Source organism: Pogona vitticeps, chromosome 12 (assembly GCF_051106095.1).
Source record: "Pogona vitticeps strain Pit_001003342236 chromosome 12, PviZW2.1, whole genome shotgun sequence".
NCBI lineage: Eukaryota > Metazoa > Chordata > Lepidosauria > Squamata > Agamidae > Pogona > Pogona vitticeps.
This window is the reverse complement of record NC_135794.1, coordinates 23,019,814-23,036,504: the sequence shown is the minus strand read 5'-3', so window position 1 is coordinate 23,036,504 and position 16,691 is coordinate 23,019,814. Positions and strand designations below refer to the sequence as shown.

The following is a 16,691-nucleotide window of genomic DNA, read 5'->3' as shown; positions in this document are numbered from 1 at the left end:
TGTGCCGTTTGCTTGATTTCTCTTAATATTTGTATATTTATTTATTTATTTACCAGCTTTTAAATATCACCTTTTTAATGTAAGCCGTCTTGGGTCCTTTTGAAGGAGTAGGGCAGGGTCAAAGTAGCAGAGGTTTGTGTGTGTGTGTGTGTGTGTGTGTGTGTGTGTGTGTGTGTGTGTGTGTTTCTAGCCCTGTGCATATTTACGTGGGGGGCAAATCTCGTGCCCTGGTGAATGCCCTGGTGAATAAAATCAAAGTTCAGACCATTGCTCCCGTTTGTACTGGAGCCAATTCTTAGCCTTGCAATTCATGATGGATAACAGCTTGAGATGATTTATTATTTTAATGAAATTTTAAAAGGGCAAGTTATTAATCACACAGACACACAGAACTCGCTTTGCTAGACAGAACATACAGAGAAGAAGTACAAAACACATTGTTATCCACAGCACAATTCCACAGTGAGGCGAAGGAGTCCTGACAGACATGGAAACCGAAATAATAAGAAAAGCCAGTTTTCAGAAACCAATTTAGGAGCGGGTGTGTAATCCAGCGCCTCCGACTGTTACTTTTTGGGACTATTAAAAAATGACAGCCACAACATGGTGGCTGGGAAATACCGGGTGTTAGAATCCCGAACAGCCACTTTCCTAGCCTATTGCAAAAGTTGAATACTTTTAGGTTTTAGCAAGAGAAAATGAAGTCCATGGTTATCTGTTTGCCAGTGAAATTAAGGCATCATAAAATTATGGCATTGGGGGGGGGGACACCTGAAAGTTCAATTGATCCAGCTCCTTCTAGATTTAAGCTCACCGATTCCAGTATGAGATAAGGTTGCCCATATTCAGACTTCCAAAACACTGTTCCTGCCCTCTGGGATGACCAAGAACAGATCCTGCCCCTCCTATGAAGGACTACCTTTCAAGCATTTGAACAGTGCTATTATATCCCCTCATCAGGTCTTCTTTTCTCAAAGCTAAACCTACCCAATTCTTTCAGCCTTTCCTTATAAGGCTTGGTTTCCATCCTCCTGATCATCCTTGTCAGCCTCCTCTGAACTCACTCCAGTTTGTTGGCATCCTTCTTAAAATGCAGTGTCCAGAACCGGACACAGTGCTCCTGATGAAATCTAACCAGTGCTGAATAGATACATGGGTATGTATCTTTTGGAAGGGCACGGAGGAGGAGAAGAAGAAGCACAGTGTGTTAAAAAAAACAGAATTCACATGGAAGGATCAATCCTACACGTTCCATAAGACTGCTGGAAAATGAATCTGGAGCTGTTATTATCAGACAAGATATTTAGAAATCCACCCTGAAGTTTTGAGAAAATAAAGGGAGCTCCACAGCATACGAGCACATATGATGGAAACAACAGAAGGAACCACATGTTACTCCTGATATAAGACTACTCCTGAAGCTGGCATCTCCTATTACTCTTTCTCATACTCACATGTCCAACACCAAGAGTCACATGTCAACCAGCCCTACATGTTAGCACAGTTTCCGTACTGCTCCATCACAAGGGTGGTGGAATGACTGGTGCAGCTGCTTTTCCAAACTACATAGTTTCCTGCGTAATCTTGCTATAGATCACACACACACCCAAAAAAGTATGAACTGTTCCTTAAGATTGAGTTGTATGATCTCTGTATTGTACACTTCCTTTTTCTCTTATAGGACTAAATAAAATCTTGAGATGAAACACCCCTTCCTCCCTCTCTAGACATTCACTCCGTACAACACAATATACAGACTGTACTAAAATGTACACACACACATTCAAGTTTAGCTGGCTTAAAATGAGAGGGGAAAAAGGCATCAGAGAGCTTGCTAGTTTTCCTGGCTAGAAACTAGCCTTGCATTGAAACGGGCCTAAAATGACATTCTAAAAGAGTTGGTTCTGAAGCTTGAAAAATGAGGCACTCCAATGTGAGCCAGAAGGAACGGCGGAGCTGCGAGGGGGCGAAGGTCCTTCACACACACATTCAGGAGAGGATGGCTTATTCCAGGGTCAACCAGGCAGTGAATCCGTTCTGGGTTTCATTTTGAATTTGAAAGCAGCTCTCCAAGGTCCTGAATATGGGTGGGGGACAGTTCAGCACCTCGGATAGCTCCCCGGGAAGGTTATCAAGAATGCAGGGAGGGGGGACTCAAGCTATGGAATTCACTGTCATGCTCGCTTTAAACCAACTGTTCACAGTGGTTCCTCTTCCACTACACAAGATCATCAAGATGGCCGGGCTTAGACACCCTTCTGCAGTTCATGCCAGCTAAGAGCCCCACGCTCTGCCCACGGAGGTACCCTGGCTCTCCCTCTCAAAATCTAGAGGACTGATTTTCAAGTAATGGTGCAAACTGGGAGTTTTTTTTTTCTTCTTATCACATTATCTATTTACACAAACAACTTTCTCTAAAAGGGAAAGTTACGGAATGGTTCACATTCAAAAGTTAAGAGAAAGTTTACAATCAAAGCGCCGTTCCCTCTACACAAAAATCAAACCCCCCACCCTCTACACAAAATGGAAATGAGATGACGCAATGAACCCTAACCAGAACCCCAAAGGGGAGCGGGCCTTCGTTATTTCCTCAGAACCTCCATGGCCCACATCTCGAAGGACAGCCAAGTTATTATCTGAAAGATGAGAATGGAGACGGCACGTTTAAGAGCAGCTACGATAAGTTAAAACAGAACAAGCAGAGTCCAAACTATGTCTGGGTGGGTCTCTTCCCGCTCTTCTCCCCGGACATAATTCCAGAGGTTATCTGCCTAGATAAATTTACTCAGAAAATGGAGGAAACATGCCCAGATCTGCAAAATCCTCAATGTTGTAATTGCCAGTCCCTTGGGTCGGATCTCCTGGAATGGGGAGCATGTCCTGGAAAGCATAAATAAAATAAAATGTCAGTTTTCTTATCTTGGATGAAACCTGTTTTTTTAAAAGGGTCATTTTACATGTCAAGCAAAACAAGTGTTCTTTCTTTGCAGTGTACCAGATAATTTTTTTCAAAAAAAACATTAATAAATGGTAAGCAATCTTTTCTCATTTTTAATGCATTTATTTATCCATCCATCCATCCATTTTCATGGGATGCCACACTGTGTCTCAATGTTTTTTTTTTCATCAAGGATGAGATCATGCCTTTGTAGCCACATCCCAGAAGGAGTGCCGACACAGCAGTGTCATGAAGCTCTCTATATGCCCAGGGGGCCCTCACGTTACACATGTTTGAACTGTCTTTCTAATTTTTCCCACAATGCCTTGGAATGCTGGCCAGGTCCTAACACTTGGATGTTTAAGAGGCATTATTATCATCTCAGAACTGCAGGCTTGGAAGGGACCCTTGGGGTCATCAAGTCCATCCCATCAAGGACAGACACACTGTGAGGAAGTGAACTTCCAACTAGAGATGGGCACAAACTGGTTCGTCCCGGTTCGTCAAGGCGGCAGCACAGATGTGGCTGCTCCCCTCCCTCACCTCAACCAGCCACTCACCAGGCCCAGTGTGGTCACTTCTGGCACCTCCTCAACAGATCTTCCAGTCCCGGCAGCAGTTCAGGCTTCTTTGCCCCGCCCTCCTGGCTGATCTGCCACTCAGAGAAAAGGGCGGGGCAGAGAAGCCTGTGCTCCTGCTCGTGACTGGCAGATCAGCCGAGGAGGCGGGAAAAGCAAGCAAGCAGGGCCAGGTGAATGGCTAGATCAGCTGAAAGAACAGCAGTGCCTGTGCTCCCACCTTTATGAAATGGGACGAACCGGGACGAATTGGTTCGTGCCCATCTCTACTCCCAACTTCTGGTTCTGCACCCAGAAACCAAAACCTCATTGAAACCGATGGCTCCCCATAATCTGAGGGGAGCTGCCCACCTGTTTTGTAAGGCTCAGCTTTGTGGGCCCGAAGCTGGCTCTCCCAGGCACTAGCCACTACCTCCCACTGCTTCCTGCCCACAGGAAGCAGGGAATCTGGCCATTAGACTGTCAGGTTCACGCTGCTCGTGTTCTTGAAGTACCAGGAACGGCGTGGTTTTGGCTCACCTGGAACACCTCCGTCTGGCTCGTTTGCTGGTGTGGGTGCTGCTCGCTGTTCTGCTGGTTATGATGCTGGCTTTGCCACTGAGACCAAACCTCGGAAGGCCTCCCTTGAAACTGCCCACTGCTTTGGCTGCTCTCAGCTGGAAAACGTAAAATGAAATAAAAGAGCATCTTCTTTTGAAATGCGTCGTCTCATTTTTTTTTTCTAGAGACAAACAGAGCCAACCCTCCCCAACCCCCAAAGCATCTGTCTAACACCTGGGCCAGTCCTGGCCTGACCTCCATTCCAGTAATTGTTCATGGATTCCTTAGGTTTGCTTAAAATAATCAGGTTCCATTTTGGGGAGCAAAGACGGGGGTCAACCTGGCAAATCGACGAACGTGGTTCACGCTAGTCCTGCTAGCTTGAAATTAAGGAATGCCGATGCGGTAAACCGGCCAGAGGACTAGAGTGGGAACGACTCAGTTTTCTAGTCCTCAAGAGGTATGAAACTCGCGGACTGATTTTGCACTATTGTTTCTCAGACCGACTAACGCCCCAGGAACTTTATGAGCATAAAGCAGGAAGGAAGTCGGCCGTGTAGGCTACTTGAGACCGCTGGAGGAGAGAAGAGATATACCATTAACTAACAAATATAAATACAGTGGTGCCTCGCTTAACGCGCGCACCGTTTAACGAAGAATCCGTATAGCGATCCCTTTTTGGGGATCGCTATACGGATCAGCCCCAATCGCCGCACTCGCTTTGCGACGATTGGGGCCTCCGGCGGCCATTTTGGAGCCGCTGAACAGCTGATCGGCGGCTCCAAAATGGCCGCCGCATGACCCGAAATGGCCCCTATCAGTGTTTTCGCGCCCTCCCCTTGCTTACGGAGGTCGCGAAAACGCTGCGGGGGGGCATTTCGGGTCATCCGGTGGCCATTTTGGAGCCGCCGATCAGCTGATCGGCAGCTCCAAAATGGCCGCCGGACGCGAAAACATCGCTGGAGGGGTAAGTTTCGAAGCTTATTGGAACGCATTAAACTAAGTTTAATGCATTCCAATAGGCTTTCCTTACCCGCACAGCGATGTTTTCGTATAGCGAAGGTTAATCCGGAACGGATTAACCTCGCTATACGGGGCACCACTGTAATCAAGAGGAGTCCTTTTTGTATATCCCTGCACATCCTGACTTCATAAGTGGACAGGAATCTGGAGAGAATTAGTCATTAAAGGATTCGGTTTATAATTACTGAAGGAGGACCCAGATCCAAAGTCTGATCAAGCCACAGCAAAACACTTGTTCTGATCAAGACCATCTCAGGGGAGGCCCAAGGTCCTTCTTGTTTGACTTGCAAACAGAAATAAAAAAATTTTAAAATCCCTTTCGCTTACTGTATGCTTTGGTATTCAAGTGATCCCTTTTCACCTTTTGTTCTTGGCACGCACTTCCTCACCCTCTGATTCACTGCCTTGTCCTGAACTATCAGCTCAACTTCCCTGGGCTCGAGAGGCAGCTTTTCAAGTTTGCTGACTTGCAACCGCCTCGGTGACATGCCGTGCTTTGAAATGGTTGGTGGCGAAAGTGACTATCTTGGTTGGAACATTTTATTTATGTGATTTCTGACTTTTGCTTTTTCCATAGGACTGGGACGCAAAGGGGTTTATCGCACAATTAATAAGGAAACGAGGAGATGCCGTCAAGGCCAAGGATAAATAATCGTTATTTTCATCATTAATTCATTAATTGTAACTCATAACTAGCAATTTCTGTTAATTTCAATTTTCTTAAAAGGTAATACAATGAATGAATGAATGTGATCTAAACACTATAATGGTCCGTCTGTCCGTCCAACCATCCATCCATCTCTCTCTTTCTCCATCCATCCATCCATCTGTCCGTCCGTCCGTCCGTCTCTCTCTTTCTCCATCCGTCCGTCCGTCCATCTCATTAGACTCTATACTGTATCTCTACCTATTTCCCTACCTTGAGCTCAAAGCAGCACACAGACTTCTGTTCCTCCTCCTAGCATTGCAACAATCCTAAAAGATAGGTGAGCCCAAGAAAGTGTGAACAGTCCCAGCTCTCCCACTGATTTCCCTGGCCAAGTTGAACATTGAGCCCACGCCTGTCAAATCCTACTTGAACTTTCTCTTCATCTCACCATCCTGGCTATTCGTTGGACACCACCTTGAGTGCAAAGAGGCTGTGTGAACACATGGATGGAAGCCGGAAGGACCCACTGAGCCCGGGCAGCCAGGCGTGACACCTACCGAATCCTGATGTCCGGTTCGCGAGGCTGGAATAAGCATTCCCGCTGGGAGAAGAGGTGGTGGGGCTCGCCAGGGGGCTGTAGGAGGCCGGGTCGGTGGGGTAAGAATGGCTGGTTCCGATGGCAAAGGGAGAAGACTGCGTCTTCCCAGACTGGGATGGAATTTGCTGAACAGGGAGCGAAAGAGAGGGACAAACAGGATAAAAATGCACAACTGCCCTGCAGTTCGGATGCTGGAACACGCGAGAATATTCCCCTCCAGTTGTACAAGAAGCAACATTAAAGAGATTGTGAGATGGACACTTCCCACCTTTGTCAGGTGCAGCAATGCAGGTTCAGAGGGCAATGAAGTCCAACCTACTGAAGGCAGGTGGGTAGGGCTGTTCCCTGCCATGCCCCCTTTGTTCTTTTTCCTTCCCAGTTTCACCAAGCCCTTTGAGCGTGGTGCCCTAAATGAAGCCCAATTTCCAGGTCACTGATGCCTCTTCAGTTCATCTCAAGAATTTCTCTGCTCTAGACTTGAACTACAGCACAAAAGTCTGGCAACCTCGCCAGACTACAACTCCCAGGATTCCCTAGGAAGAAGCCAGGGTAAGCAAAGCAGGGCCAAACTTCTAGAACGGTGTTGTGTAGAGACCACTGGTTCTTAACCTTTGTTACTCAGATGTTTTTGGACTGCAACTCCCAGAAGCCTTCACCATCAGCTCTGCCGGCTGAGGTTTCTGGGAGTTGCAGTTCAAAAACACCTGAGTAACAAAGGTTAAGAACCACTGGTGTAGACACACTCCTGGTCTATGGCCATTCGTAATTCAGTTCACCAAGCAATTTTTATTTTAAAACGGGATGCCCCTGCAGTGTTTGGTTTCACATTAGAAAGAGATTTTATCTTACTTTTTTAAACCCAAAGGAGGGAATAGAAAGACAGCACTTTTAATAAACTCTCCTACCTGTCCAGGAAACGGAGGACGGCTCCCTGTCCAACCGACTTGGTTCTGACTGAGCTGGCGGGAGATCTGAGTCAGGTTTTGGCCCGTTGAGGACGAGGACTGGATGTCGTTGACTCCAGGCACATGGACCACAGATGAACTTGAAAAGGAAAATGGAAAACCTGGAAGTGAATTTAATTGACCCACTGTACAGATACTGAGTATGGCACACAAAACACCTTGAGGGCAGGTGACTCTCCAAGCACTGCTGGACAACAGGCCTCATAATCGCTTAGCTATGCTCATTGGGAATGGTGGGAATAACATCTGAAGAACCCCAGTTTTTCACACCTCCTCGAGAGCAATGCTGGTACTGAACCTTTTGCAGCACTTGGTTAATTTGCTAACTCTCTCTCTCTTTCAATTGCTGTGTTGCTTCCCTAGTTCCACCCTCTAAGCAAGGTTGCAACCCAAATAAATGTATCTTCATGGATTAGATGCACAAGCTTTAGCCAATGAACTCTTAATTCTTTAGCCAACGAATTCTGCACAAATTTGCACATGAACGAAGCACTGGATGTTCCTGGACTGCAACTCCCAGAAGCCTTCACCATTAACTATGCTGCCTGGGGCTTCTGGAAGCCATAGTCCAAGAACATCTGGGGATCCAACGTTGGGGACCATTTCCCTAAAGGGTTCAACATCTCAAATCTTGAGGAAGTCCCTCTCCATGTTGATCTTGTAAAGATCTGCCAGTGGGGCTCTGCCAGTATGTGTCCCAGGTACCCACCACAAGAGAGGGTCTTCTTGGAGGTAGAACACATACACACCCTTGATGAAACCAACTTTGGCTTCGTTTCAGCCCCGAGTCTGAACTTGGGTTGCTCATTTCAGACTCAATGTTCACGACCTGTTGTTTGTTGTTGTTCTTTTGGACTTTTGTGGATTTTATTCTGCTATTGTACAACCGTTTTCAATTGTTTTAACTTGGTTGTTTTTATTTAACCCTAGCCTGAAATCTTCCACTAGATTTCTGGATGGTGCCGACTCTGACTTTTCTCAACAGGGAAAAACTCAGTCCTATCACCACCAAGGAAAAGCGCCCGGCATGATCTGCCACTCTGATGGTGCAATGTCTTAGCTTCTGCCTGGATCTACCATACCTGAACGATTTTCCTGAATGTCCTGGTTGGAAGGGGCTTCCTTGTGAATAGATCTGCTGGTTTCCAGCTGTGGATGCTGAAGACATCATCTTTTTATCTGCTGCTGGAACACACAGGAGAAAGCAAAGGGTCAGGACAACTGATTGGAATGTGTCTTCCCCCCTAAAAACATCTCCAAACTGTGGCCATGGAGTCTATAGTTTGTGTGTGGAAGCTCGTTTCAAATCCCAGAGAGCTGTCATCAGTCATGCAAATGACATGAAATTAGAAGGACCCATGGTATGATTCAAGATAAGGTGGTTTCCTCTATTCCTAACAAGCCATGTTCAAAGCTAACTAGAGCTAGTGGTTCTAAGAAGGATGAGCAAAGAGAAACAGTCTGAGACTCTTGAGTGTTGCTGCCAGTCCAAGTAGAAAATATTGAATTAGATGTACCAAAGCTGCCGGATAGCTCAATGATTTTGGTCTTTGGTTGCAGAGCCAGAGGTTGAGGGTTTGATTCCCCACGTTGCCTTGATAGAGGCTGGACTTGATTATACATCGAGTCCCTTCCAGCTCTGTTGATGATGACAACCTGCTTGAATAACTCTCAAGAAAATATACCACTTGAATAAATTGTCACTGCCTTTGATGCTGTGATGGGGACAACAGTAAATCCATTCCTGAATAGCTTTCAGCACCTTGGACAGCTCTTGTAAACTTGAGACTAAAACTGGGAGCCACATTGCACTGAATTCTCCAACCTCCACAGAGCGGTCTGATTATCTGAGCTAGTTTAAGATGGGGAAATAATATGACCTGCTTTAAGGCAGCATCCTTGGTTGCTTTTACTCCAACTTGACCTAAGCTGCCATTTGCCTTCACTTCCACAATGTTTTTTGGTGTTTTTTTAAGGACGTGCCATGAGTCAGGCCTACGAATGGGAGCCCTGTCAAGTTGGTGTGACCCATAAGCAGTGCGAAGTGTGTTCTACAGCCTGTTTGCTTGCCTCCTGCAGGAACAAGTCGTGGAGCGAGCCGGTTCAGGTATGAGGTGCAGCCCATGAAAGCTTACAGGACGACATAGCCCAATTCGGGCTTATTTGTCTAGGCCATGAGCAGTAAGAAATGCTCAGGGCAATACAGTGCATTAAGAAACAACTGCAATATTCTACAGAACTCTGGATTCTCAGAAGACATTTCAAAACCACTGAAAACTCATTTCTGTTGAAATACAACTACGGAGCTGCACTTCAGGACAAAACCTGTTCAGTTCACTGGAGGTGAAGGAAAAGCCAGCTCGGGAGGCTTCCCCACCTGGCATTTGACTCTCTATTTCAGTAAGGGAAACTTTCTTATTTCTCAATCATCAACTTTCAGGAAGGAATGTAGATACATACACAGCCCTGTATATCCCCAATCCCTGCCTTATAAGTTCTACTGCTTATAAACATATTGCTGTAGCACGAATAGATCTGTTTCCCTGCTAAGATACGTGCTTGACGGCTGGAAAGCCAGTGTCCCCTGAAAGATCAGCTCCTGTGTGCGAGCTTCAGCTGTTTGCACAAATGGAACCTGGAGAAATCCGTCCAATGTCAACATCATGCAAATGCCTAAAAGTAACACAACGTTTTGACTGTTTGTCAAGGCTGGGGAACCTCTAGCCCAACATGGTGGGTCAGACTCCTGCTCCCATCAGCCCCAACCTGCCTTAGCCATAGTGGGGGATGATAGGCATGGTAGTTCAGCAATATCTGGAAGGCTGATGCAAAAATACAATGACTTCTTATTTTATGTAATTAAATCCATGGAGACCGTAAATGTTCTGAACTAGACCATGTTAATGGCCAGAATGGGAGCCAACAACAACAACAACAACTGTGCACCATCAAGTCAGATCTGACTTATGGTAACCCCTTACAGAGTTTTCTAGGTAGAGGGTACTCAGAAGTGGTTGACCTTTTCCTTCTTCTTGGGACTGTGCAGCTGGCCCAAGGCCCCCCAGGCTGGCTCTTCTCCCAGGAGGCACAGTGGAGGAATCAAACTCCCACGATCCGGCTCCACAGCGAGAGACCTAAACCATAGAGCTATGCAGCCAGCTGGGGGCTAATAAATCAAGACACAAACCAAGCAAGACACAGACACTTTCTGTTTGTGAGCGTTATTACACAGCAGCAAAAGCCCCAAGCAAAGCTTAGCAACATGTTTTATTTGGCATAAGGGTTGGTGGCCTTCAGCCCAGTTCTTCAGATGCACAGAGTAAAACATCATCAGGCAGACATGCGGAGAGTCCACATGCTTGTATAAACGTAGCAAAGCGCTGTGAGACTCTTTGGCAGTTCTGGAGACAAGACATGGGGTTTGTAAATGGCCCCTTTTCTCAACCCAAGCCAAGGAGGTTCACCCTGGTTTGGAGAACTGAGATGCTCTCTCCCTAAAGCAGGAAGGAAGGACGTTGGCCGGTCCAGAGACCAGTTTCTACCCCATCGGATCTCCAGTCCCTCTCTGTGTCCTGGCATCAGAAGGGGCAGAAAATCAAAAGCAAAAGTCACACATGAGTTTCAAAGCCCATCTTTTTTGGTAGGGTGGTCTTTTTGGTCAAGCCTGCCCCAAAGGGAGATGTAGGTCATGTTTTCTAGGAAAACAGGGTTCTTGGAGTGTGGTTTGAGTTAAACTCTGCTAGTCTGAGTTGCAAGAATGTGTGTGTGTGTGTGTTTGTTTGTGTGTGTGTGCGAGAGAGAGAGAGAGAGAGAGAGAGAGAGAGAGAGAGAGAGAGAGAGACAGAGCCCAAGATGAGAAACACAACTGTTATCCTTTCTTACTGTAGACCAGCGGTTCCCAGCCTTGGCTCCCAGATGTTCTTGGACTACAACTCCCAGCACCCCCGGCCAGTGGTGGAGACTTCTGGGAGTTTTAATTCAAGAATACCCAGGGACCCCAAGTTGGGGACCATAGGCCTAGATGGTGAGGTTTACAGTCGGGTCCCATAAAGGGCCAAAAAATAAATTTTATCCCCTTAGCTTCATACATTCCTTGCGCCTTTAAAGGGGTCCCTGCGTTCTGTGAACTTTGTCGTTAGGTTACTCCAAAGCACTGTGCATGGGGCTCCCCTTTGAAAATGATCTGGCAACCTCAGCACAATTCAAACAAGACAGCAAGACCGTTAACCGGGATCGGACAACGGGAACATATTATGGCAGTTCTTTATCCTTGGCCCCAGCTTCCAGTCTGTTCCGGGGGGTCCGTTTCAAAGGACTGAGTTTCCCCTTTAAAGTGCTTAATGGAATTGAACCAGGTGACCTTCCGAGACCTGCCTTTCTTTCAGGTTGTTTCCGGGAGATTCCAACGAGGCGAGGTGAGTGCCTACGAGGTGAGTGCCTACGAGACAAAGCGCCATGTGGGTACCGCGCCTGAGTCAGACAACCTCACCTTGGGAAGAGGTGACTGCTGAAATTAACATTCTTCCTCTTTGGACAAAAAATCACTCTGTGCCTGCATGGGAACAGCCCTGTATCTCTCTAGCGAGAAAGAATCGGATGTTTCTGTCTTAGCTAAGAACTATTTGCAGGATGATTAATGCCTAATGATTGCAGAAGCTTCATCCACAGCAGGGAAGGTTAGGAACAAGATACAGAGAAGACTTAAAATCTTATACCTCTATGAAACCTCTTGAAAAGATAACACCTCTTCTCTCTCCATCTCCAGAAATGACTAGATTTATTTGCTGATTTAAAAAAGTTGATTGCAAGTAACTCATTTCAGAGCCATGTGCTTCTCAGCTTCTTTGTAGGATATAAGATTATCCCTTTAACGATCATTATTTATGTCTTATTTTCCTTTAACGTCAAGCTAAAGCGTGGAGAAAGTTACTGTTGGAAACAAATTAGCTACAGATTCATGGCTCCAAAGGAGTTAACGAAGAGGAACATTGCATTGGGGGAAAAATGTATTTTCCCATCTGTAACTCAAATGCTAACCAAAAGAAGGACTTGCTAAAAAGCCACAATGATAACAAGCCTAGGGTAGACAACACACTTAGCAGGAAGGCCCCATCCTGGAAGAACCTCAAAAGGTTAAAATTACATGGCAAAAAGGGCAGAGCTTTGCCTGCAATGTTGCTTTCTTATGTCTTACATTTTCTGGGGGGAAATGGAACTGATTGCAAGTAACTTGTTGTGTCAGAACTAGATGTTCTACAGAGCATACTTGTGTGGAGGGGTTCTCTCGAGGAGTTTAAGGATATCACTGGTTACCTTTTGAGGAAACCATTTAGAACAGTGGTTCTCAAACTGGGGACCCCATAGGTGCTTGGACTGCAACTCCCAGAAATCCTGGCCAGCACAGCAAGGGGTGAAGGCTTCTGGGAGTTTTAGTCCAAGAACCTCTGGAGAACCAAGGTTGGGGAACCAATGATCGATAATAATGGTTCCCAACCTTGCATTCCCAGATGTTCTTGGACTGCAACTCCCAGAAGCCTTCACTGTTAGCTGTGCTGGCCAGGATTTCTGGGAGTTGCAGTCCAAGAACATCTGGGGACCCCAAGATGAGGAACCACTGATCTAGGATGTGGCACACATCCTGCCCGCCAACAGAACACTTAGGACAGCTGACCTCAAGAGTCCAATTTGGCTCCACGGAGCTTACAAAAGGCAAATTCTGGGCCTGGACCTTTAGTCTGAGGAAAGCATTCTGCTGTAGAAGAATCCTCTCATCGGCCTCCAGCTGCTTTCCTCCCGAGGGTGCTGATCCTGCCTGCCCCAGACTTGGCTGTTTGGTCCTCAATTGACCTCTGGCTGGCTGGCTTACACAACTCAATTTTTGTCAGCCCTGCACCGTGGGACTAGCCTTAGGGAAGGAGAGAACGGCCTCCCACCTTGAAATGGAAACCCTGATTGTTTGGGACCTTGGCGCTCGTCCCAAACAATCAGGGTTTTTTTTTTTTTTTTGAGCCACTTTTCTGGCTAGATGATACACACTTTTCTTTTTGGAAAAAAAAGAACAGATTGTTGCTTCACTGCTTCCGAATACGTGTTTATTACGCAACAAGCCCGGTTAAATCAAGGGGAACGGGGAAGTCTTTGGATGGACAATAGATATTCAGGGTTCGGGTAAGGCAATGCACGGGGCAGGGAAATCCCTTTTTTGCAACATCATTCCCAGACTCCTCCAGCTAGAAGACGCAGCAGTAATGAAAAACAGAGAAACTTAAGAGCAGAGAACTTCTACTTACACGTAGTGATGCCTGCAAACATCTCGGCAAACCTTGGATCTCTCTCTTGAGAGAAAATGGCGTCAGGCTTCTCCACTGCCTTCCCACCCTCGTGGACGTTAGATTGTATACTCGGAACAGGGACCTATTTGCCATAGGTAAAAACAGAGGTTTGCTGATTTGTAGCTTTGGGCTACTCCTACCATAATCCCCCCAAAAATGCACACCTCTGCAAGCTACATGTTCATTTCCAGACCATGTGGACCATATGACCCATATACATATACACATATTCTTAGTATGAACCCCAAGAAAGGATTCATCAAGCTACTGTCATAAAAGGCAGGCAATGCAAAACACAGTCCAGTTGAGATCCTTTGAACTAGTCCCCTTGTAAATCAAGAGGAGATCAACTAACCAGGTATATCTCACCTGAGATAAGTCATATGATGACAGCCCATCCCTCTGGTGCACTTCAAGCTCAGCTTGTTGTTGCTGAAGTTGTCTGGAAACCAGAAACAGAAGTTATGGATTTCCATCGCCTGTTGCTTACAGATCCACTGATCACCTTTATCGCCTGCTCTGCAGTGGTCAGGCTGGCTTAGTTATCAATCAAAAAGACAGGGCAGTCCCTGCCGTCAGGTGAACAACTCAAAAACAACAGCACAAAAGGAAGAGAAGGTGCGGAGGGAAAAGGAAAGATGTAAACACATACACAGGTTGTTCATTTCATGAATTCCTTAACATGTTGCATTGTTTTCACAGATCTAGCAGAAGACAGAGGCTGACAGAAGCATCTTCTCAATTAGACTAATAGTAGCCCTGCTTTCTTTATTTCCTTTTTTTTGCATCCCGGTGGACTGGTGCCTGGCTAAATTAAAGGCACCCTAAGAAATGAATTTAAGGATGCCAGTATAGACATTTCCTTTAGGAAGGGTATTTCTGGAGGCAGTGAGCCCATAAGGGAATGGCCAAGGCATGTGGGAATCAACCTCTGAGGAAGGGTCTCACTGGCGCTAATCTCCTTTATCAAGACACCATGCAAAATACATAATTCATATCAGCATCAAATAAATACGATAAATGCTGGAGAGACTGATCTACTTGTCTTCCTGTGAGAGGTCATGTCCTCTAGTAAAGGCATTTTGGGACAAAGTGTTCAAAGAAATGAATAATATGACCAAAGAAAACACCATCCAGATTCCAGTACTTGGATTTCTGGGTATTTTTCCAAAGCCTTTTCAGTTGACGCTGCATGAAGCCTTTATTTTATATTCTTTAGTAGCAGAAAGAGCAACAACTGTGACCTATCTGAAAACCCCAGTGAACTTTTCTGTCTTGGCAATAGGAGCATTTTTTTTTAAATGGCAGGCCACATCCTTCTCGAAGGAAGGAACGAATGAACGAATGAACTTCAGAAAAAAATATGGGTGTCAAATTGTTAACGAATGAACGAACTTCGGAAAAAAATATGGGTGTCAAATTTTTATGTATCAATTTATCAAATCCACCCTGATGATAGCCAAAGCGACAGCCTGAAGACAGATTGGCCCATGTTTCTTGCCACAGGACTCCAAATGGTTCCAAACGTCTCCTGGTGTTACCGTATTTTTCGCTCCATAAGACGCACCTTTCCATAAGACGCACCAATTTTTAGGAGAAGAAAACAGGAAAATATAATCTGTTTTCTTCGCTCCATAAGACGCACAGATTTTCCACCCCCCTGTTTTGTGGGGGAAAAGTGCGTCTTATGGTGCAAAAAATACGGTAATTGTGCTATCAAGGCATGGCATCGATAAACTCATTTTTTTCCCCCAGTTTAAAGGAAAGCCCAATTTGAGATGAGTGCTAAAGAACCTTCAAAAGGGGAGACTTATCTAAGGAAAGGAAATCGAGCTATTTGAAGGCACGAGGCGACCCTGCAGGTTCCAGCCCTAATCCAGTTATTAAAACTTTTGGAAACAAATGAAAATGTGCCGTAGCCACAGGGACGGCTTCAAACGAAACTGACATGAGCATTAAAAGGAAACTGAAATAAACCCCGAAGAGGGTCGAGCAATCTTTCCGAAATGCCTCAGCAAATCCTTCAAAGGCCGACATAAGCTGCGTCCGGTGTCAGGTGCTTTGGGATAAATGCCAGGAAACGGTTTTCCTTTGAAACCCGTAGGGTTGGCTCCTATACATTTCGTCAGTTGTCACAGGTGGATGTTGGGTCTGTTGTCAAATTAAAAGTTCTTCACTACAATCACATGAGTTTCAACTGACCACTTGACTGAATCTACACCCACTTAAAAAAAAAAAAACACGTTTGCTATAGAAATGATAGATCTTGTGTCCAGAGAATGCATGGGCCTAAAGAGAAAACTGAATTTATTTGTTTATTCCCATTATATCCACTGAAGCTTTCTTTGAAGAGTTGAAGGCAGCCTCTGTGGTTCTTTCTCCCCTTTCAACCTTCAAAAAATGTGGGTTAAGCAGTGGATGGGCCAAGCTAAACACCATAAACTTCATTATCCAACCCAAGGGCTGACCCCTGGTTTTCTACATTTCTTGGCCAACTCTAGAGATCCAGCTTAATCTGAGAGGCAGGAGGGTCTTCTCTCTCTATACAAATCCTCTGATTCCAGAATGATGTATTGTTATTGTCAATCAATCAAAACTTTATTAGTCATAGTCTTTTACAATGCTGCTCTAATGACTGGACCCTTCTGGGACGAAACTCTTCTTCTAAAAAGACACCTATCTTCACAACTTTTTTTACATTTAAACAGGGGTATATTAAAACTGGAGCTGGCTAGATAGCTCAGTGAGTTAGGCATCTGGCTGCAGAGCCAAAGGTTGGGAGTTCGATTCCCCCACTGGGTCATCAGGGAGAAGAGCCAGCCTGTGTAGCCTTGGGCCAGCTGCACCGTCCCAGGGCACCCCAGACACTCAAAACTACTTCTGAGCATTCTCTCCCTGGAAAACTCTGAAGATGCTTGGCATCAATCAGAACTGGCTTGGTGGCCCATGAGGATATTAAAAATGATTTCTTTTAATTTTTTTTCGAAAATCTGCTTTCCCGTGAAGTAGGATTCTCTTTTCAATCATTTCAAAAGTGCTTCATTGATTCATTGAACCAATTCGTGAAC

The 16,691-nt window shown here is 45.6% G+C and overlaps 1 protein-coding gene across 12 annotated transcripts in view; it reads right to left on the bottom strand.

Moving 5' to 3' along the window:
- Positions 1-325: 325 nt before the first annotated feature.
- The window catches only part of ARNT2 (aryl hydrocarbon receptor nuclear translocator 2), a 79,056-nt gene continuing 62,690 nt past the window's right edge, over positions 326-16,691 (bottom strand). For 6 of the 12 annotated variants that reach the window (XM_072982232.2, XM_072982229.2, XM_072982231.2 and 3 more), the window contains 7 exons: positions 13,993-14,065; positions 13,582-13,705; positions 8,374-8,476; positions 7,232-7,370; positions 6,286-6,451; positions 4,036-4,172; positions 326-2,880 (listed from right to left, as the gene is read on the bottom strand). In XM_072982232.2, the coding sequence (XP_072838333.1) occupies positions 2,782-2,880; positions 4,036-4,172; positions 6,286-6,451; positions 7,232-7,370; positions 8,374-8,476; positions 13,582-13,705; positions 13,993-14,065 (841 nt within the window). In that variant the 3' untranslated portion in view covers positions 326-2,781. The remainder of the gene's footprint in view (positions 2,881-4,035; positions 4,173-6,285; positions 6,452-7,231; positions 7,371-8,373; positions 8,477-13,581; positions 13,706-13,992; positions 14,066-16,691) is intronic. The other 6 variants (XM_072982228.2, XM_078381135.1, XM_078381136.1 and 3 more) reach the window with 1 other exon arrangement.